The 23176-nt window shown below is 46.0% G+C and overlaps 1 protein-coding gene across 4 annotated transcripts in view; it reads right to left on the bottom strand.

Moving 5' to 3' along the window:
- rasgrf1 (Ras protein specific guanine nucleotide releasing factor 1) overlaps positions 1 to 23176 on the bottom strand; it is a 130300-nt gene that overhangs the window by 31585 nt on the left and 75539 nt on the right. Inside the window, exons 8-16 of one of the 4 annotated variants that reach the window (XM_078241184.1) lie at positions 20585 to 20694; positions 15983 to 16101; positions 11944 to 12110; positions 11133 to 11137; positions 10574 to 10647; positions 8154 to 8290; positions 6812 to 6894; positions 4835 to 5083; positions 617 to 987 (exon numbers count right to left, since the gene is read on the bottom strand). In XM_078241184.1, coding sequence (XP_078097310.1) covers positions 617 to 987; positions 4835 to 5083; positions 6812 to 6894; positions 8154 to 8290; positions 10574 to 10647; positions 11133 to 11137; positions 11944 to 12110; positions 15983 to 16101; positions 20585 to 20694 — 1315 coding nt within the window. Of the gene's footprint in view, positions 1 to 405; positions 413 to 616; positions 988 to 4834; positions 5084 to 6811; positions 6895 to 8153; positions 8291 to 10573; positions 10648 to 11132; positions 11138 to 11943; positions 12111 to 15982; positions 16102 to 20584; positions 20695 to 23176 lie in introns of all 4 variants that reach the window. The other 3 variants (XM_078241186.1, XM_078241185.1, XM_078241187.1) reach the window with 3 other exon arrangements.

Below are 23176 nucleotides of genomic sequence, written 5' to 3'. Positions count from 1 at the left end.
GGAGATGTATGAGGCACGTTTTTTACACAGAGAGTGGTGGGTGCCTGGAACTCGCTGCCATGGGGAGATAGTGGAAGCAGATACGATTGTGACATTTAAGGGGCGTCTTGACAAATACATGAATGGGATGGGAATGGAGGGATACGGTCCCCAGAAGGGTAGGGGGTTTTAGTTCAGTCGGACAGCATGGTTGGTGCAGGCTTGGAGGGCCGAAGGGCCTGTTCCTGTGCTGTAATTTTCTTTGCTCTTTGTTCTTTATAAGATAGCGCTGGAGTGTGGCGACTTCTTGCAAGCTGCCCCCAGCATACTCTCAAATTCTATCTTTTACTCTCGTCCTGTGCTGCTAAAACTTTATTCTAACTCTTTTTGCATTAAGTTGATCTTCCTCTACATCCTAGCTACGACTGTGACACTACATTCTGCACTCTCTCCTTTCCTTCTCTATGAATGGTATGCTTTGTACGGCGCGCAAGAAACAATACTTTTCACTGTATCCCAATACATGTGACAATAATAAATCAAATCAAAAATTCAATACCTGACACCATCTTGTAGCATTGTCCTCTTTCCTGATTTGTACTCATCAACTCACCCTGTAAACATGTTAACACCTCACCTCCTTTGCTGGGACCAACATCTTCAGGTTTATCCAGTTTGGTTTCTTGCTCATCTGGGAGTTTATTGGAATAAGTGCTCGACACGTACAGTTTATTGATGTCCAGGGAAGTCTTGCTGAAGGGTGATGAGGAAGAGTACATGCTCGCATAGCCATTGGCTGAGCAGGTCATGGTAGCTAAATCCAGAGCTTTTCCCCCCGTGATAATGGGAATGTTTAGGGAAAGCTTCCTTCTCCGAATTGGTGAGGATGACTTGGAAATAGATAGAGGCGGCGGGGAGGAAAATTTCCGACTGGCCCGGGGAGATTTCGGGGGCTCCCTGTACAGAAGCTTGTTATTTTGACTGCTCGCAAGAAACAGTTCGAGTGACCTGATTTTGAGAGGAAATCAAATATTAATACGATTGCTGAAGTCTCATTGCTCCATTCTATTTCACTGAAAGCATCATTACATAAATATGTTGCAAAGTGAAATGAAACCTACTTTCCTTAAAAAGTTCCAGACTGGATTCCCCCTTTTCAGGCAGGATGACAATTAACATGACTGTATCAGTGATGCCTTGTGCTCTCATCTAGACCGGAATAAACTTACCAATTTTGCTTCCAATTTCCACCCCTCTCACCTTCACACGGTCCACCTCCAACACTTCACTTCACTCCCTTGACCTCTCTGTCTCCATTTCCAGTGATAGACTGACCACCAATATTTATTATAAACTCATCGCTTCCCACAGCTACCTCGACTACAGCTCCTCACACCCTGCTTCCTGTAACGCTTCCATCCCATTCTCCCAGTTTCTCCACCTCCATCAGATCTGTTGCGATGATGCCACCTTTGAGAATGACCACCTTTCTCCTTAACCGAGGTTCTCCCTCTGTGGTTGACAGGGCTCTCAAGCGGGTTTGCCCCAACTCCCACAGCTCTGCCCTCACCCCTTCCCTTCTCTCGCAGAACCATGGTAAGGTTCCCTTTGTCTCACTTTTCATGCCACCAGCCTCCACATTCAAAGGATGCTATTTCCACCAACTCCGGCGTGATGTCACCACCCAACACATCTTTCCCTTACTCGCTGTCAGCATTCTGCAGGGACCACACCTTCCTCCATCATGCCCAACTCCCTATCCTCTTTGTGATGACGTCAGCCAGGCTAATGTGGTTGGCTTGCTCGAGTATGAACTACCTGATGAGTCCTGATTGATGGTTAAATCAGGGAGCCTCATGCTCCCTATTTAAAGCAGGTGAGTCAGACTCCCAGCCTGCATTCAGCAGGGAGCAACTGGAGAGCTGGCTGTGTACAGATGTATGGTGTAAATAAAGTAACTTGGTAATGGGACTTGCGCCTCCGTGGAGTTATTACACCCTTCCCATGCTTGTAGTCTTAGAAGGTGTGACAGCTGACCCTTCACCTCTTCCCTCCATCCCATTCGAGGCCCCAAACACTCCTTCCAGGGGAAGCACTTGCACCTCTTTCAGTTTGGTTTATTGTATTCGCTGCTCCCAATGTCCTCTCCTCTACACTGAGGAGACTAAACGCAGACTGGGTGACCGCTTTGCAGAACACTTTCGCTCAGTCTGCAACATGACCCTGACCTCCCTGTTGCTTTCCATTTTAACTCAGCCCCTTGCCGCCATGCTCACATGTTTGTCCTCGACTTGCTGCAATGATCCCATGAAGCCCAGCGCAAACTGGAGCATTGCAGCACCTCATCTTCCAGTTGGGCACATTGCAGCTCTCAGAACACAATGCAATGCATCCCCACCCCCTCCCACATCAGGCCATCTGTCATTTGTTCTTAAAGTTGTTGCTTTTTGTTGCACTTTCTTTCACTCGAATATTCTCCCTCCTTTCAGTTTTGCTAAAGGGTCTATGACTCAAAATGTTAACCCTGTTTCTCTCCTGATAGGTACTGGCAGACCTGCTGAGTTTTTCCAGCATACTCTGTTCTTGTGACAATTAACATTCCTCATTTATTTTTTGTTCACTTTGGGAAGTTGGTTGGAAGGATTTTTCAGGATGATTTACCATCCAGCGTGCTGGGATCAAAGCCAAGAATTCCAGAGCGTTGCTCTAGGTTTATGGTTTACCAGTTTAGTGACCTGTACCACGAGGTCGCAGGAAGAACCCAAAAGCCTACTGCAGCTGGTATTCCCAGACTGTCTCCCATCCAAGCATTAACTTGTCTGCTGAGTTTCCAAGAGCAGTCGAGATTGGGCATTTTCGGACTAGTAGCAGAAATTGGACATTGTTGCTCTGATTTATGGACATTAACTGGGGGAGGATGAGACCCGGTTACTGGGGAGCAACATTTTGAGGAACACTGAAAAACGCCTCATTCAAAATTGGATTGAATCATTTTGCAGGCCACTATGAACAGTTGTTAGGCTCCTTTGTCACTAAGGGGTAGTGGGTACAAAGGAGATTTTATCAGGATTTTGATTGGATTTAATTAGGATTTTGTTAGGAATGGAGAATTTTAGTTATTTAGTTAGGCTGGGATTGTGTTCTTTGGAACAGAGGAGGATAAAGGGAAGATTTAATTGAGGCATGCAAAGTTATGAGGGGCCTAGATAGAGTGGATAGGAAAGACCCATCTCCACTAGCAGAGGGGTCAATAACTGGGGGGTGGCGGGGGTGCGGGGGGGGGGGGGGGGGTGGTCAGAGGGGCAGGGGGCAAAGATTTAAAGTAATTGACAAAAGGATTAGAGTTGAAGAGAATATTTTTTTACCCAGGGGGTGGTGAGGGCCTGGAACTCACTAACTGAAAGAGTGGCTGAAGCAAAAATTCTTATCGCGTTTGAAAAACCTTGGATGTACATCTGAGATGCAATAACCTCTGAGGCTATGAACCAAAAACTGGAAGGCGCGATTAAGTTCAATAGGTCCTTTTCAGTCGGCACAGGCACGTTAGTTCCAATGGCTTCCTTCTGTGCTTTATCGTTTTCTGTTTCTGAATTTAAGAGCCTAATGTGCGTAATAAGCCTCCGTGTGGAACTAGTTTGCGTGGCATGGGGCAGAGGTCAGGATTGGTCATCTCAGCATTCTTCAACCATCATATTTTTAAAAAGAGGGTTTAAGATGGAGGAGAATGGTCACAATCTAAAGCTGCCAAACTCAATTTTGAGTCCCAAGGGCTGCAGCATGCCTAATCCGAAGATGAGGTGTGGTTCCCCCAGTTTGTGTAGGGCTTCACTGGAGCACTGCAGCAGGCCAAGGACCAACATGTGGGCATGAGAGCTGGAGCTAAAATGGCAGCAACAGGAAAGTTGGCGTCATGCTTGTGGACAGGGCGGAATATAAGGAATTAGATAGATAAATCACCTGTATACACCAGGATAGTAATGGTTACAGGCCTTCAGCGAAATGAGTGAAATGATTGTCATCCATATCTCTAATATTCACTCAGCTTCCTCACTCTCTACAATTACTCAGTGTAAAGAATCCTTTGATTTTTAATCAGTGAATCGGGATCAAAAAATTCATCAAGTAATTCATACCTGGAAGTTATTCTGTGCAATTATCAAATGTATCTTTTATCAAATTATACTGTTGGCAGATTTAACAAAAATATTAATAAATGCCCAAATTGAAACAGGAATTCAATGATTTTGTTAGTGAAATTGATTGAAAGAAATCTTCAAGAAAGAATTGATGGGATTACTGCACAGAGAGTAATCCTGCCTCTTTATCACTTCATTCACTGAATGGTACACACACACACTCACACACATACACACACTCACACACAGACACACACAGACTCACACACTCTCACACACACTCTCACACACACTCTCACACACACTCTCACACACACTCTCACGCACACTCTCACGCACACTCTCACGCACACTCTCACGCACTCTTTCACAGATACAAACACACACGCACACTCTCACGCACACTCTCACGCACACTCTCACGCACTCTTTCACAGATACAAACATACACACACTCTCACACACTCTCTCACACACACAAACACACACTCACATTCTTACACACACATAAACACACACACACAGACAGTCTCACACTTTCTCACACACACAAACACATACACACACGCTCACACTCTCACACATACAAACACACACTCTCTCAAACACGATAAACACACTCTCTCATACATAGACACACAAATTCACACCTTAAATGTAAATGCGCCTTAAATGTATTACACATGAACAGGCAAATGTTGACAAAATGGACAGTGCACCTTGCAGGTATTGCGCTTATTGGCTTCTTGTAGATGGTGATGAGTTTGTCCAATACAACATCAGCCGTCGTGAAAACTCGATATGAATGCAGGAATGTGTTGAGGAAATCTATACTCAAGAATCGCAGATCAGTTAGACGTTCCAACAAACGTTCCACACTTGCATAGCGAATCTGGAGAACTTTGCAGGAATTGAGGGTTTTGCTGAACCGTATATCAACATCATCACAGTACAGACTGGTGTCAGACCTGCCAATCACAGCGGAAACAGAATCAGCAACGCATTGGGATAAACATGGTAAGATTACAAAGATTTTGATCATGTAGTGTACACCCTTGGGTGGGACCAGATCGATTTTTGTTTGGAAAATATTAAGTGTCAGAAGCAAGACATGGAATAGAGTTTAGATACAGACCAGCTATCATCTCATTGAATGGCAGAACAGGCTTGAGGGGCTGAATGGCCTCTGATTCCTATATTTCTGTTTTATGTTAGTATTGAAGGTGTGAGCAGTGGGTGGTTAAAGCATCTCTCTTTATATTCTAGGTCTTGGTTCCAACTGAAGCCTAGATTGGTCATTGTCCATCGATGCAAACTCATGCAGGGATATACATGGTACTTTTCTAAATTTAAGGGCCTAATGTGTGTTATAAGCCTCCGTGTGGAACTAGTGTGTGTGGCATGGGGCAGGGGTCAGGGGTGCTCATCTTAGCATTCCTCAACCATCCTATTTAAAAACAGGAGGTTTAAGATGGAGGAGAATGATCACAATCTAAAGCTGCCAAACTCAGTGTTGAGTCCCAAGGGCTTAATGCTTAATCAGAAGATGAGGTTTGCCCCTGTCCTATCCACACACATTCACCCCACCAATCTCCCTAACCTAGACATCTCGAGACACTAAGGGCAATTGAGCATGGGAAATCCACCTAATCCTTGGAGGGTGGGAGCAAACTGTCCTGGTTTCTGCAATGATTATGCCCCCTTCCCTGCATTCCCCAAATAACCAGAATTGCCTCTGATGACCTCCACCCCAAGTCTTTCTAAGCGTGGCTGTATCTGTGCCTTTTTCCGCTGCCCAATTTGCAGTTTGATCGTTCTGATAGCTCACAGAGGGTAGCTGGAAGAAAGGGAAACAGCATACTGATGCAGCAGGAGGCAGTAATTTACACGTTTTTAGACAGTGAGTTGTGATCTGGGATGCAGCATCTTAAAGAGTGGTAGATGCAAATTGAATTGCAACTTTCAAAAAGGATTCAGATAAATACTTGAAGGAAAAAAGATTACAGGGCTATGGGGAAAGTGCAGGAGAACGAGATTAATTGCATAGCACAGGCACAATGGGTTCACCTCTTTCAGGGCTGTGTAATTCTCAGGATGGCAGGGTTCCTGTCAGATCGCTGGAACTAGGAACGGTCTCGCATAAACCTACCTTTCGTGGCACCTGGGAATGTTCAATGCCCAGGGCAGGGAGGAAAATAATCCAGGATTTCACAGGCAAAAGCACATCCCATTGTTTAACAAATGTAGAGATCGGACATCATTCCACTTCATAGAATCATAGAAACACTACAGTACAGACGGAGGCCATTCGGCCCATCGAGTCTGCACCAACAATAATCCCATCCCAAGCCCTATCCCCCAACCCCACACATTTACCCCATTAATCCCTCTAACCTACACATCCCGGGACACTAAGGGGCAATTTAACATGACCAATCAACCTAACCCGCAAATCGTTGGAGTGTGGGCGGAAACCGGAGCACCCGTAGGAAACCCACGCAGACACGGGGAGAACGTGCAAGCTCCACACTGACATTGACCCAAGCTGGTATGCCAGAGAGAGTTTGTGGGGCCTATGGGGTGTTTTTTGGGACAGACTATATTTAGCCCATGAAGAGAAGGGGCACTGTACTCTTCCCAGTGTTTAACAAGGTGAGTGGCACAACTGTGAAAATGTTAGCATTAAACATACTTACTTAATCATTTGAGGAACTGTGACTTTTGAATTCTCTTCAAACGCATTCATCATCAGACCATTGCATCGAATGTTATCTATGCACTAGAATGGTGAAAGAATTCAATAAGATGTCTAGAATTCTACAGAGGTTTAAGAATTGAAATGATTGTTAGTTAATGTTATCGTCTGAATGCAGTGGAACAGGTTTGAGGGGCCAAATGGACTACTGCAGTTCCTGTGGGCCAGTACCTACGCATTAAAACAAATTCTTCTCGATGTTATATTAGTGGTGATGTTAAGCTAGTAATCGATTAAAATCTGTAACATATAATACCTTCACCTAGGTTTCTCAATTAAAAAATAATTAAGGAGAAAATATTCTCATTTTCTACCCCGTTGCTGCATCCAGGCAGTACTGATGGAGTGCAGCAATGCCAGAAATGCCATCTTTTGGACATGATGCTAAATCAAGTTCAGCAGGCGTACAAGATCCCATAGCAATGTCAAGGAGAGCAGGGAGGCATTGTCCAACATGGTCTTTATAGAATCCCTACAGTACAGAAGGAGGCCATTCAGCCCATTGAGTCTGCAGTGACTCTCCGACAGAGCATCTTACCCAGGCCCAACCCCTGCCCTATCCACATGCATTTACCCAACTAATCCCCCTAATCTACACATCTTGAGACACTAAGGGGCAATTGAGCATGGCCAATCCACTTAACCTACACATCTTTGGAGTGTGGGAGGAAACCGGAGCTCCTGGAGGAAACCCACGCAGACACAGGGAGAATGTGCAAACTCCACATAGACAGTGACCCCAAGGCCGGAACAGAACCCGGGTCCCTGGCACTGCGAAGCACTCTACAGAGGTAAGAATTGAAATGACTGTTAGCTAATGTTATCATCTGAGCACAGTGGAACAGGTTTGAGGGGCCAAATGGACTGCTGCTGTTCCTATGGGCCAGCACCTATGCATCAGAACAAATTCTTCTCTATGTTATATTAGTGATGGTGTGAGGCAGCAACGCTAACCACTGCTCAGCCAATACCAGTGAACTGGCTGCTCATTTCATCAACTCTTTGTGGGAGATGTTTGCGACCAGGTTTTTTATTCTTCATTCTCAGGATGTGGGCAATGTTGACAAGAGCAGCGACCCACTGGCAATCCCTATTTGTTCTGACTCCATGTGACAATCACACAGGAAAGAAGGAGTAAAACTGAGAATTGGATAAAGACTTGAGTGGAAAGGAGCAGGAGGAGTTGAGTCCATGTGGGTAGTTTATTCATTGCGCTGCCACAGTTCAGATGGCCACAGAATTGCCTCTTGCTGTGCTGTCTGATTTGAGGAAGGTTCACTTGCCTGACTGATGTCACTTGTCCATGCTGCTTTCTCCTGACGTGACGAGGCCACCAGGATCACAGTGAAGGAAGGGGAATCTTTTGGTTCCACAACGATTTTGAAGTCAAGGTGTTCCATGTCCTGTCCCATTCCCCGAGCTGACAGATTGAAACGAGAAAAACTTTACAACAAAGAATTGGCCATTCATTCACTCCACTCTTTACTTTTGGAATCGGCCCCAGTCACACGCCACTCTAAGGAACGATGAAGCAGCTACTGCCATCACGGCTGCCTGGACTTCCTGATGGTTCCACAACTCCCCGTCAAGAACTTTCTCAGATGTGCCGACAGATACATACCCACAACACACGCACTCACACCCTCAACACACGCACTCACACCCTCAACACACGCACTCACACCCTCAACACACGCACTCACACCCTCAACACACGCACTCACACCCTCAACACACGCACTCACACCCTCAACACACGCACTCACACCCTCAACACACGCACTCACACCCTCAACACACGCACTCACACCCTCAACACACGCACTCACACCCTCAACACACGCACTCACACCCTCAACACACGCACTCACACCCTCAACACACGCACTCACACCCTCAACACACGCACTCACACCCTCAACACACGCACTCACACCCTCAACACACGCACTCACACCCTCAACACACGCACTCACACCCTCAACACACGCACTCACACCCTCAACACACGCACTCACACCCTCAACAGACGCACTCACACCCTCAACACACGCACTCACACCCTCAACACACGCACTCACACCCTCAACACACACGCACTCACACCCTCAACACACGCACTCACACCCTCAACACACGCACTCACACCCTCAACACACGCACTCACACCCTCAACACACGCACACACACCCTCAACACACGCACTCACACCCTCAACACACATGCACTCACACCCTCAACACACACACTCACACCAACACACACACTCACACACACACCAACACACACACTCACACACACACCAACACACACACTTACACCCTCAAACACACTCACACCAACACACACACTCATACCCTCACACACACTCACACCCTCAAACACCCTCACAACCTCAAACACCCTCACAACCTCAAACACTCACAGCAACACACACTCACAGCAACACACACTCACAGCAACACACACTCACAGCAACACACACTCACAGCAACACACACTCACAGCAACTCACACATACACACCCTCAAACACACTCACACCCTCAAACACACTCACACCCTCAAACACACTCACACCCTCAAACACACTCACACCCTCAAACACACTCACACCCTCAAACACACTCACACCAAGACACACACTCACACCAACACACACACTCACACCAACACGCACACACTCACACCCTCAACACACACTCACACCAAGACACACACTCACACCAACACACACACTCACACCAACACACACTCACACCAACACACACTCACACCAACACACACTCACACCAACACACACACTCACACCCTCAACACACACACACACCAACACACACACTCGTACCCTCAACACACACATACACACCCTCAAACACACTCACACCAACACACACAGGTCTGCTTTGGTTGTGTCAGTATTACAGACTAATATCCATATTCTGCCACATTTTAATAACTGTGATTAACAATAATATAATGACCAGTTAATCTTTTATCATAGAATGTCCACAGTGCAGAAGGAGACCATTTGGCCCATCGAGTCTTCAACAACTCTCCAACAGAGCATTTTACCCAGGCCAAACCCTGCACCATCCCCATAAGCCCATTCATTTTCCCTGCTAATCCACTGAACCTACACATCTTTGGATACTAAGGGGCAATTTAGCATGGCCAATCCACCTAACCCGCACATCTTGTACTGTGGGAGAAAACCGGAGCACCCGGAGGAAACCCATGCAGACACGGGGAGAATGTGCAAACTCCACACAGCCAGTCACCCAAGGCTGGAATTGAACCTGGGTCCCTGGTGCTGTGAGGCAGCAGAGCTAACCACTGTGTCACCGTGCCACCCATTATGTTCATGTTTATGATATTCATTGAAGGATAGATATTGGTCAGAGATCAGGGATAACCTCCCTACACTTCTTCAAAATAGTGCCATGGATTCTTTACATCCACCAGAGACCTTGGTTTAATGTCTCATCTGAAAGACAGAACCTCTGACAGTGCAGCACTCCCTCAGCGCTGCACTGGAGTGTCACCTTGATTTATTTGCTTAAGCCTTAGAGTAGGACTTGAACCCAAAACCTTGTGACTGAGAGGTAAGAATCACATACACACTCACTTACACGCTCACTTAACACACGCACACACCTAGCCACTCATACAACTTTGTAAATAGTTTAACATTTTTGACGTACATTCATCTTCTGTGGTTTCTGTATCTTCCATCAAGGTGCAATCAATGAGTGATAATACTCCATTCTGAAAGGCAGTGACAGACACATTATAAGGGAACCAAAGTTCTTTTAAAATAATTATTATGCTCCTTCTCTCACCTGAGTTAACCTTTCAAACAGATACATGGGCGTAATCTACAGATAGATGGCAGTTTAACCCCGTGAGCTGTAAAGTGATACATTTCAGGGGTAAAAATTAAGAGATACAATAGAAACCAAACAGTGCAATTTTAAAAGAGGTGCAGAAACAGAGAGACCTTCGGGTTCATGTACATTTACCATTGAAGGTGTTGGGGCAAGTTTCACCTCCCTAGGTGGGTAAATACTTCATCTGATATGGAGCTAAGGCACAGGAACTAGGGAAGGAGCGATATTCGACTGTCACAGACTCCAACTGTTCCTGCTCGTCAAAGGATCAAGAACAAGAGATTTAAAGTGATTTGAGAAAAGTCCTTTTCACATAGTGAGTGGTTGGGGTCTGGAATACACTAGCTGGGAGTGTGGTGGAGGCAGGTTCAATTGAGGCTTTCAAGAGGGCATTAGATGATTATTTGAACAGAAACAATGTGCAGGGGTACGGGGAAGAGGCAGAGGAATGGCACTAAGTCATGAGGCTCATTTGGAGATGCAATCCTTTGAAGGATAGTCTAACACAAAACAACTACATCTTGCGAACATTACTGGGCAAGGACCTCAGTTACAGCCTCTCATTTCCTCTTAAACCCCTCAACCTGCATCCCCAATGATCAGAGACACTTCACCCTGGGAGTGCTAGATGTTCTTAGCAGCTTCTGATATACTCACACGTTTACTGTCAAACAGCATCTGAAAATAAAACAAAACCACTGTGAATATCACAAGGTGTATCAGGGAACGGCAGACAGATCTCAGAATGTCTCGACTGAGTGTTCTGCTCACAGAAACTTTAGAAATTGAGAGAATTCGGTTACCAGAGGATTCAGGTTTAAGACAATTAGCGAAAGAGCCAGGGGCAAGATGAGGAAAATGTTTTTTTTATGCAGCAAGTTATTGTGATGTGGAATGTGCTGTCTGAAAGGGTGATGGAAATAAATTCAGTCGTAATTTTCAAAAGGGAATTGGATAAACAGTTGAAAAGGAATGATTTGCAGGGTGATGGGGACATAATGGGCTGTTCTCTGCCAGATTATTCTGTTGTTCTCTGAATCTGATATTGAGGGAATGGAAGGTTTCAATGAAGATGGGCTGAATGGCCTCTTATCCTTTCTTGAACTTGTCTCTTATTCCAAAGCTGAAAGGGCTCAATCATTTTTATTGGATATCTGAAAATCAGTTTGATGATGCAATGGGACACCTACTTTTGTTAAGTGGAGTTTTCCACCTGATCCTCTGGTGCATATTATCAGATGTTTGGAGAATAGAAAGCACTGTTTTTCTCCTTCCTTCTTCAGGGATAGTGATCCCAACCGACCTCGCGTGATTTTCCCTTTTTCAGTCATTGGTACTTGGATAAGCGACCCTGGTCAAAAAGAAAGAACAGATTGTTATCAGGAGAAGCACGTCACTGTCAAAGAGAGATACCGTCTGAGGTAGCATCTTGCAACTTGCTCTAGCTCCCCTCACAATCTTCTAATTCTAGCACAGCAGGAACTCAGTCAAAAGCTTTTTACATCAGGGGAATCATTGATGCAGCAGGGATCGCCTGCTGGGATCTCCACACACTGAGACCACAGCAGATATCCACCAGTAAGTTAATAAAACATCTCAGATGGACAGTCCTGTTGTGACATTGGATCTTCAATATGTGAATTAAACTCTATAAAAAGAATACGAGTACAGACCTTTCACCTCAACACCTCCCTATTACTTCATAAATCAAATTGCTGTCAGGATGTAGTAACTGTTATAATCATAGAAACCCTACAGAAAGAGGCCATTCGGCCCATCGAGTCTGCACCAACCACAATCCCACCCAGGCCCTACTCCCATATCCTTACATATTTACCGACTAATCCCTCTAACCTATGCATCTCAGGACACTAAGGGCAATTTTTAGCATGGCCAATCAACCTAACCCGCACATCTTTGGACTGTGGGAGGAAACCGGAGCACCCGGAGGAAACCCACGCAGACACGAGGAGAATGTGCAAACTCCACACAGACAGTGACCCAAGCTGGGAATCGAACCCAGGTCCCTGGAGCTGTGAAGCAGCAGTGCTAACCACTGTGCTACCATGCCGCCCTTATGTAGGCAAATTCATCAGCTAGATCCTAAAAATAGCCAACCTATGTTATCCAGTGTTTGGTAATATTATTGGGGAAGGAATTCATTGAAGACACTAGGATATCTTTTTTCCCCCAAATAATCTCATTGCTTCTTTAACGTCCATCGGAATAAGCAGATGGGACTTTTAGCTCACCATTTCTCTTCAAGAATGTCACCTCTTGTGATGTCTGACTCCTTCATTGAGTGGGAGGCAAAATTGTACCAGGAGAGTATTACATGGCCAAAAGAGAAAATGCTGGAAAAACTCAGCAGATCTGGCAGCATCTGACCAGTTTTGACAAAGGGTCATCTGGACTTGAAACGTCAGCTCTTTTCTCTCCTTACAGATGCTGCCAGACTTGCTGAGATTTTCCAGCATTTTCTCTTTTAGTTTCAGATTCCAGCATCCGCAGTAATTTGCTTTTATCCAGTAATACATGGCCAGTTCTTTTAGGGTGGATGTGAAGGCATTGTAGAGGGTGCAGGAAAGATTCTCGAGAATAGTTCCAGGGATGAAGAACTGCAGTTAAGTGGATATATTGGAGAAACTGGGGTTCTCCTTAGCTAAGAGGAGATTAAGAGTTTTGATGGAGGTGTTCAAAATCATGAAGGGTCTGGATGGAGTAGATAGAAAAACGGTTCCTGTTTAATGGGTGGCACAGTGGTCAGCACTGCTGTCTCACAGCACCAGGGACCCAGGTTTGATTCCGGCCTTGGATGTCTGTCTATGCGGAGTTTGCCTGTTCAGAGAATCATAGAATCCCTACAGTGCAGAAGGAGGCCATATGGCCTATCGCGTCTGAACCAACTCTCCAAAAGAACATCCTACCCAGGCCCACCCCCCGTTACCCTGCGCATTTACTATGACTAATCAACCTAACCTACGCACCTTTGAACACTAAGGGGCAACTTAGCATGGCCATTCCACCTAACCTTCATATCTTTGGAGTGTGGGAGAAAACTGGAGCACCCGGAGGAAACCCACACAGACATGGGGAGAATGTGCAAAATCCACACAGTCACCCAAGGCTGGAATTGAACCCTGGGTCCCTGGCGCTGTGAGGCAGCAATGCTAACCACTATACCACTGTGTTCTCCCCATGTTTGCGTGGGTTTCCACCGGGTGCTCTGGTTTCCTCCCACACTTCAAAGTTATGCAGGTTGGGTGGATTGGCCATGCTAAATTGCCTCTTAGTGTCCAAAAGATGTGTAGGTTAGGTGGATTGGCCATGGTAAACAGGGATAGGGTGGGAGAGTGGGCCTGGGTAAGATGCTCTTTTGGAGAATCAGCGCAGACTCAATGGGCCAAATGGCTCCTTTCTGCACTGCAGAAATTCTGTGATTGTGTTAGAGAACCAGAGGACAATGCTTTAAGGTAATTGGCAAAAGGAGAATGGCAACATGAGGGAAAACATTTTACTCAAGGAGTGGTGAGGATCTGGAATGCCCTGGGAGCGCGGTCGAAGCAGATTCAGACACTACTTTCAAAATAATTCAATTATATCCCGGCTGTGGGGCAAAGGTCAGGGATGAGACTAGGGGAGTTGTTCTTGCAGAGCTCTGGCACACACACAATGGGCTGAATGGCCTCAAAGAACAAAGAACAAAGAACAGTACAGCACAGGAAACAGGCCCTTCGGCCCTCCAAGCCTGTGCCGCTCCTTGGTCCAACTAGACCAATCGTTTGTATCCCTCCATTCCCAGGCTGCTCATGTGACTATCCAGGTAAGTCTTAAACGATGTCAGCGTGCCTGCCTCCACCACCCTACTTGGCAGCGCATTCCAGGCCCCCACCACCCTCTGTGTAAAAAACGTCCCTCTGATGTCTGAGTTATACTTCGCCCCTCTCAGCTTGAGCCCATGACCCCTTGTGATCGTCACCTCCGACCTGGGAAAAAGCTTCCCACTGTTCACCCTATCTATACCCTTCATAATCTTGTATACCTCTATTAGATCTCCCCTCATTCTCCGTCTTTCCAAGGAGAACAACCCCAGTCTACCCAATCTCTCCTCATAGCTAAGACCCTCCATACCAGGCAACATCCTGGTAAACCTTCTCTGCACTCTCTCCAATGCCTCCACGTCCTTCTGGTAGTGCGGCGACCAGAACTGGACGCAGTACTCCAAATGCGGCCTAACCAGCGTTCTATACAGCTGCATCATCAGACTCCAGCTTTTATACTCTATACCCCGTCCTATAAAGGCAAGCATACCATATGCCTTCTTCACCACCTTCTCCACCTGTGTTGCCACCTTCAAGGATTTGTGGACTTGCACACCTAGGTCCCTCTGTGTTTCTATACTCCTGATGACTCTGCCATTTATTGTATAACTCCTCCCTACATTATTTCTTCCAAAATGCATCACTTCGCATTTATCCGGATTAAATTCCATCTGCCACCTCTCTGCCCAATTTTCCAGCCTATCTATATCCTGCTGTATTGCCCGACAATGCTCTTCGCTATCCGCAATTCCAGCCATCTTTGTGTCATCCGCAAACTTGCTGATTACACCAGTTACACCTTCTTCCAAATCCTTCTGTGCAGTAGCTGTTCTATGATTCTTTGATTCCAGATGCCATCTTTTGGATGAAAAATTAAATCAAGGCTCTATCCGGCCTCCCAGGTGGATGCAAAAGATCCAAAAGCTGCTCTTTCGAAGATGAGCATGGGTGTTCTGTCCGGTCTCCTGGTCAATATTTATCCCTGAGCCATCGATAAAACTCATTGATCGCACCTCTGTTTGTGGGATCTTGCATTGTGCAAATTTGCTGCATTAAAACAGGGATTGCACTTCCAGAGTATTGGACTTGTTTGGTTGTAAAGTGACTGATCTAAGGTACAGGCACTTTCAGTCAACAGGTTGTAACAGAATCCAGTTTCTTGACAATCAGAGTGTAAACTGAATGTTACATCATCTGTTGGGTTAGTTGTTTCAACATTCATTCTGTCTAGACAAGTTCAACAAGTGGTATTGTGCCAATGGCATTCAGAATTCACCATAAACTGGCATAAAACCATCAGCTGGCGTGTGGTGAATGTGGACCGAAGGATCAGCCAGTCATTGAATCAAACTGAGACGCTGAGACCTCAGAATAAATTCTGCCGATTGCAATGTCTCCGTACCTTGTCGTACAAAAGTCTGGCTGGTGTCCAGGAGGATCTCACATCCTTCCACAATCATCCGTTCGATGGCGAGGTTCTTCCGAATGTTTTCCGTTTCGCTGACTTCATCGTGCATTATTCTGAGGAGAATGTAAATAGGGTGAATTCCTCACTGACAAGTCCACACACATAACACAACTTCTCAACCCAATGGAGCTAGAGCTCCAACAATCCACTGACAATGACCATAAAATCCAACCTGATTTGTCTCTAAAGTTAGAAGTGTGTCCCTTGTTGACCAAGCTGCTTTAGACGGTCTCAGACTGATCCCCGAATTGTGCTAAGTTAGTTAATCTCACTCGGCACCAGGATAGGGCATTACAAATGGACACAGCATTGCTAGACTGAGAAACGGGAAATAGTTTGGGGTTCCTCAATCTGAACATTATCACTGACCCCTGCTTGAAACGTGGGTGTAGAACAGGAGATTTCTTATAACTGGGCTCAGCTTGCCAGCTCCTTACGGTGGAATAGTCTGTCGGCGTTCAATGTCACATGATAATGGCATCAGGCTTGGAGGCATGGCAACCAGCATTGATAAAGAATCAACTGCTTTGGAGTGGAGCGGAGGCTTGGGGAAAGGAGAGGTGAGGAGGGGTGATGTTGGGTGGGAAGTAGATGGAGCCACCTGAAGCCATTATAAAAATATAGCAGTTGAAGAGATCTTTATAACGCTTACAATAAATCTTACAATAGGCACGGCGATGAACTATTTTGTTGTAAGCTTGGGGTCTGGATGGGAGGGCTTTGGAGATTTTCTGTTCTTTCATGGTATGTTGCTCTAGTCTGTAGTCTCACAAGGCCATTATTCTTTATTTACTTAGGGTTATGGTTATTTACATATTTGGATCTCGACGTGAGCTTGGAGCTTCTCTATCCAGATCACTTGCTCTTTTTCATCATGTGATCTGACATTACTATTATATCAGTATCATGTACACTTCTGATGTTAATCCTTTACTCCACCTCTCCCCCCACGTCTTTATCCCTTTCATATTTACATCCTTCAACCTCTCCCCCCAAAGTCAAACTTCACAGGATTAGTCTCTGAGGTGCCTTCACCAACGTCCCTGATCTTGTCCTGACCTCCTTTTGAAGTGAAGGATATTCTGTCAGTGTCAATGTCATTCTCCTGAGCGACTGTAAGTCTTTCTTCTTGATTCTATGATTCTTCTTCATCAGGATTTGAGTAGTAAGCCCAAATTTCTATTGGCTTTCTCGCCAAGGATATTAAGGTGCTGTGGTTTCTCCCTGCTCTGCATCAGTCCTGTACGATCTTGGTTGTGGGTTTTTTTTCAATTATTGCACTTCTTTCTGTTGGTCTCAGACTAATATTGCAGGGAAGTTAAAGACTGAGAACTCTATCACCCGACAAGCTAATGATTAACCATTTGCCTCTTTACACTGAGGAATGTCCCTCAGCCACTCTTGGACACAATCAAGGGTGAACTTGTAAAGCTGAAGCAGTAAAGGGGTTATTGCACTTGTCAGCATGCCAACAAAATGGTGTTCGGGAAGGGTTATGGTCCCAAGGACAATGGCTCTATAAAAATCTGCATGAATTACTCAGCTAAACAAATCAGTGGGATGTGAGATCCACCCAATTACCTCAGTGGATGTGAGCTGTGTTAAACTAGCCAGGAGTACTGTATTTACTAAACTGGATCTGAAAAGTGAATTTTGGTTGACAATGGACAAAGAATCCAGAGTACTGACCACATTTATAACGTCATTTGGTCATTATTGTTGCAATAGATTGCTCATAGGTGGCACAGTGGCACAGTGGTTAACACTGCTGCCTCACAGCGCCAGGGACCCAGGTTTGATTCCCGGCTTGGGTCACTATCTGTGCGGAGCTTGTATGTTCTTCCCGTGTCTGCATGGGTTTCCTCTGGGTGCCCTGGTTTCCTCCCAGAATCCGAAAGATGTGCTGGTTAGGTGAATTGGCCATGCTAAATTCTCCCTCAGTGTACCAAACAGGCGCCAGAGTGTGGCGACTAGGGGATTTTCAAATAACTTCATTGCAGTGTTAATGTAGCCTACTTGTGACACTAATAAATAAATTTTAACTTTTTTTTGGCATAACATCTGCTCCAGAAATTTTCCAGAGAACAGTGTCTCACACTCTAGAAGGCATGGAAGGAGTAACGTGCCCTATGGACGACATATACTTAATAGATGTTTCAGAGAGAAGAGCGTGATCGCAGAGTCAGAGCAGTCCTGAGAGTCTAGATCAGAAAGACCAAGAACCTTAACTTGAACTATGAAGATTTGCAACAAACTCCAGCTCCTGCCAGCAGTAAGATTGCCCCATGCTGCTTTATGTCCCTGACTCTGACCAAGAGTCAGAGACTCTGACAGTTCCGTGGTACTTACCTGAATAATTACCCAGGAAATGGGTAATTTCCTAGGCACATGACGCGCATAGGCAGCTGGGATCAAGTGAATCTCTTGAAGAGTATAGGGGGTGTAGGAATAGACATAAGAGAGAAATCAGGAGGGCAAAAATGGGACACGAAATTGTTTTGGCAGATAAGGCAAAGGAGACTCCAAAGAGCTTCTATAAATACATAAAGGGCAAAAGAGTAACAAGGGAGAGAATAGGGCATCTTAAGGATCAACAAGGTCATCTATGTGCGGATCCACAAGAGATGGGTGAGATCCTAAATGAATATTTCTCATCAGTATTTACTGTTGAGAAAAGCATGGATGTTAGGGAACTTGGGGAGTGTACATATTACAGAGAAGGAGGTGCTCGAAGTTTTAAAGCGCATCAAGGTAGATAAATCTGCGGGACCTGGTGAGGTATCTCCCAGGACGTTGTGGGAGGCTAGGGAGGAAATTGCGGGTCCCGTAGCCGAGATATTTGAATAATCGATAGTCACGGGTGAGGTGCCTGAAGATTGGAGAGTGGCAAATGTTGTGCCTTTGTTTAAAAAGGGCTGCAGGGAAAAGCCTGGGAACTACAGGCCAGTGAGCCTCACATCTGTGGTGGGTAAATTGTTGGAAGGTATTTTGAGAGACAGGATCTACAGGCATTTAGAGACGCAAGGACTGATTAGGGACAGTCAGCATGGCTTTGTGAGTGGAAAATCATGTCTCACAAATTTAATTGAGTTTTTTGAGGGGGTAACCAAGAAGATAGATGAGGGCAGTGCAGTTGATGTTGCCTACATGGATTTTAGCAAGGCCTTTGACAAGGTACCGCATGGTAGGTTGTTGCATAAGGTTAAATCTCACGGGATCCAGGGTGAGGTATCTAAATGGATACAAAATTGGCTTCTTGACAGAAGCCAGAGGCTGGTTGTAGAAAGTTGTTTTTCAAACTGGAGGCCTGTGACCAGTGGTGTGCCTCAGGGATCAGTGCTGGGCCCACTGTTATTTGTCATTTATATTAATGATTTGGATGAGAATATAGGGGGATGGTTAGTAAGGTTGCAGATGACACCAAGATTGGTGGCATGGTGGACAGTGAGGAAGGTTATCACCAATTGCAGTGGGATCTTGATCAATTGGGCCAGTGGGCTGATGAATGGCAGATGGAGTTTAATTTAGACAATGCGAGGTAATGCATTTTTGTAGATTGAACCAGGACAGAACTTACTCAGTTAATGGTAGGGCGTTGGGGAGAGTTACAGAAAAAAGAGATCTAGGGATACATGTTCATAGCTCCTTGAAAGTGGAGAACAGGTGGACAGAGTGGTGAAGGAGGCATTTGGCATGCTTGGTTTCATCGGTCAGAACATTGAATACAGGAGTTGGGACGTCTTGTTAAAGTTGTACAAGACATTGGTAAGGCCACACTTGGAATACTGTGTGCAATTCTGGTCACCCTATTATAGAAAGGATATTATTAAACTAGAAAGAATGCAGAAAAGATTTACTAGGATGCTACCAGGACTTGATGGATTGAGTTATAAGGAGAGGCTGAATAGACTGGGACTTTTTTCTCGAGCGTAGGAGGCTGAGGGGTGACCTTATAGAGGTCTATAACATAATGAGGGGCATAAACAAGGTAAATAGTCAATATCTTTTCCCAAAGGTAGGGGAGTCTAAAACTAGAGGGCGTAGGTTTAAGGTGAGAGGGGAGAGATACAAAAGTGTCCAGAGGGGCAATTTTTTCACACAGAGGATGGTGAGTGACTGGAACAAGCTGCCAGAGGTAGTAGTAGAGGCGGGTACAATCTTATCTTTTAAAAAGCATTTAGATAGTTACATGGGTACGATGGGTATAGAGGGATATGGGCCAAACGCGGGCAATTGGGATTAGTTTCGGGGTTTTAAAAAAAAGGGTGGCATGGACAAGTTGGGCCGAAGGGCCTGTTTCCATGCTGTAAACCTCTATGACTCGATAAATGTCAGACAAAACCGAGTCCAACACTTCGCTAACTCCACAACTGAGTGCCTAATTACTCCCCCTAACCACCTCCAAAAACAACCCGACTACCCTCCCTATTTGATTTACTCTCCCTGACCAGACCTGACTACAACCCCATCCCCACAACCTCCCCCCCCCCTCCCCTCGACCACCCCTCCCCCCAACTCCGACCTGAGCCAACGAACCGTGAGAGTTCCTCTAGCTTCGACTTTGCATATTCCAGGCTCTTCCTCTCCACATGTTCATGAGGTGTGTGCGCCAGCAGTTCATGTAGGGTCAGGATGTACCTGGGAATCTGACAGGGAAAAGGAGAGAAACCTGATCAGGAATTGATTTAGAAAAACACAAGTTAATATTCCAGTAGATTAACCACTTTTTCCAGGTGGCCATGCAGGCTTGGGTTGAACTTTTCCCTGTTTTCCAGGCTGACCATAACTGCTTCAAGAGTTTGTCAAATCTTCCAGTCTCCCAATGGAAGCCCTGACACATGGATCTACATGGGAATTGCCTTGGAGGTTTAAACTTTGAGTTGACAATTCCACAGCTCCCTGGGACACTGCACAAATGAGCTGGAGTCAGAGACTCCGACAGTTCCATGGTACTTACTTGAATAAGTACCTGAATAATTACCCAGGAATGTTGGAAAAAATTGAGTCCAACAAGTGGATAAAATTACTCCATAACTGAGCCCCCAATTACTCCTCCGACCCCCTAACTGCCCCCCAAACAACCCGACCACCCTTACAGATCAGACTACAACCCCCTGACCTTCCCAACTACCCTCACAATCCAACCTGACCACCCCCCCCAACTTGACCTGACTACTTTCCTGACCCAACACGATGACCCTCTCTACCCGACTATGCTCCTGACCAGACCTGACTACACTAGCCCACCTCCCTGACCTGAGCCAGCTACCCTCACAATCTGAAACAAGAACAGAGAATACTGGAAAAACTCAGCAGATGTGGCAGCATCTGTAGGGAAAGAAAACAGAGCTAATGTAATGAGTCTGTTTGAGTCTTCATCAGAACTAAAGCGAGGGGATAGATATTAAACTGTAGCTGTGAGAGATTGCAACAAGATGCACCAATCTGAAGAACAAAAGCCTTCACCATCGGACCTGATCTGACCCCCCACACCTTGACCTGGCTACCCCTGACCTGGCCCGATTACCCTCCCAACCACCTAACTGCCCCTAGGCATGGATACTCTTCCCGACCTGACCCACCCCAACCTGACTACCCAACCTACCTGTTCACCTCCTCACCGATCCATTCACTCATCATTCACTAACATTCAAAGACTGGACTTTTAAACTTCCCATACGGCAGTGGCCTAGCACTGCTGCCTCACAGCGCCAGGGACTTGGGTTCAATTCCCAGCTTGGGCCGCTGTCTGTGCGAGTCTGCACATCCTCCCCATGTCTGCGTGGGTTTCCTCCGGGTGCTCCAGTTTCCTCCCACAGTCCAAAGATGTATGGGTCACATTGATAGGCCATGGTAAATTGCCCCTTAGTGTCAGTGGGACTAGCAGGGTGATTTCAGCAAGGCATTTGACAAAGTCCCACATGGCAGGTTGGTTAAGAAGGTTAAGGCTCATGGGATACAAGGAGAAGTGGCTCGATGGGTGGAGAACTGGCTTGGCCATAGGAGACAGAGGGTAGTGGTCGAAGGGTCTTTTTCCGGCTGGAGGTCTGTGACCAGTGGTGTTCCGCAGGGCTCTGTACTGGGACCTCTGCTATTTGTGATATATATAAATGATTTGGAAGAAGGTGTAACTGGTGTAATCAGCAAGTTTGCGGATGACACAAAGATGGCTGGAATTGCGGATAGCGAAGAGCATTGTCGGGCAATACAGCAGGATATAGATAGGCTGGAAAATTGGGCGGAGAGGTGGCAGATGGAATTTAATCCGGATAAATGCGAAGTGATGCATTTTGGAAGAAATAATGTAGGGAGGAGTTATACAATAAATGGCAGAGTCATCAGGAGTATAGAAACACAGAGGGACCTAGGTGTGCAAGTCCACAAATCCTTGAAGGTGGCAACACAGGTGGAGAAGGTGGTGAAGAAGGCATATGGTATGCTTGCCTTTATAGGACGGGGTATAGAGTATTAAAGCTGGAGTCTGATGATGCAGCTGTATAGAACGCTGGTTAGGCCGCATTTGGAGTACTGCGTCCAGTTCTGGTCGCCGCACTACCAGAAGGACGTGGAGGCATTGGAGAGAGTGCAGAGAAGGTTTACCAGGATGTTGCCTGGTATGGAGGGTCTTAGCTATGAGGAGAGATTGGGTAGACTGGGGTTGTTCTCCTTGGAAAGACGGAGAATGAGGGGAGATCTAATAGAGGTATACAAGATTATGAAGGGTATAGATAGGGTGAACAGTGGGAAGCTTTTTCCCAGGTCGGAGGTGACGATCACGAGGGGTCACGGGCTCAAGCTGAGAGGGGCGAAGTATAACTCAGGCATCAGAGGGACGTTTTTTACACAGAGGGTGGTGGGGGCCTGGAATGCGCTGCCAAGTAGGGTGGTGGAGGCAGGCACGCTGACATCGTTTAAGACTTACCTGGAACGTCACATGAGCAGCCTGGGAATGGAGGGATACAAACGATTGGTCTAGTTGGACCAAGGAGCGGCACAGGCTTGGAGGGCCGAAGGGCCTGTTTCCTGTGCTGTACTGTTCTTTGTTCTTTGTTCTTTGTTCTTTGTACATGGTGTTAAGGGGATAGGGCCTGGGTGGGATTGTGGTCGGTGCAGACTTGATGGGCTGAA

The sequence above is a fragment of the Mustelus asterias genome, chromosome 24 (assembly GCF_964213995.1).
Source record: "Mustelus asterias chromosome 24, sMusAst1.hap1.1, whole genome shotgun sequence".
Lineage (NCBI taxonomy): Eukaryota > Metazoa > Chordata > Chondrichthyes > Carcharhiniformes > Triakidae > Mustelus > Mustelus asterias.
This window is presented reverse-complemented; position numbering and strand designations above follow the sequence as displayed.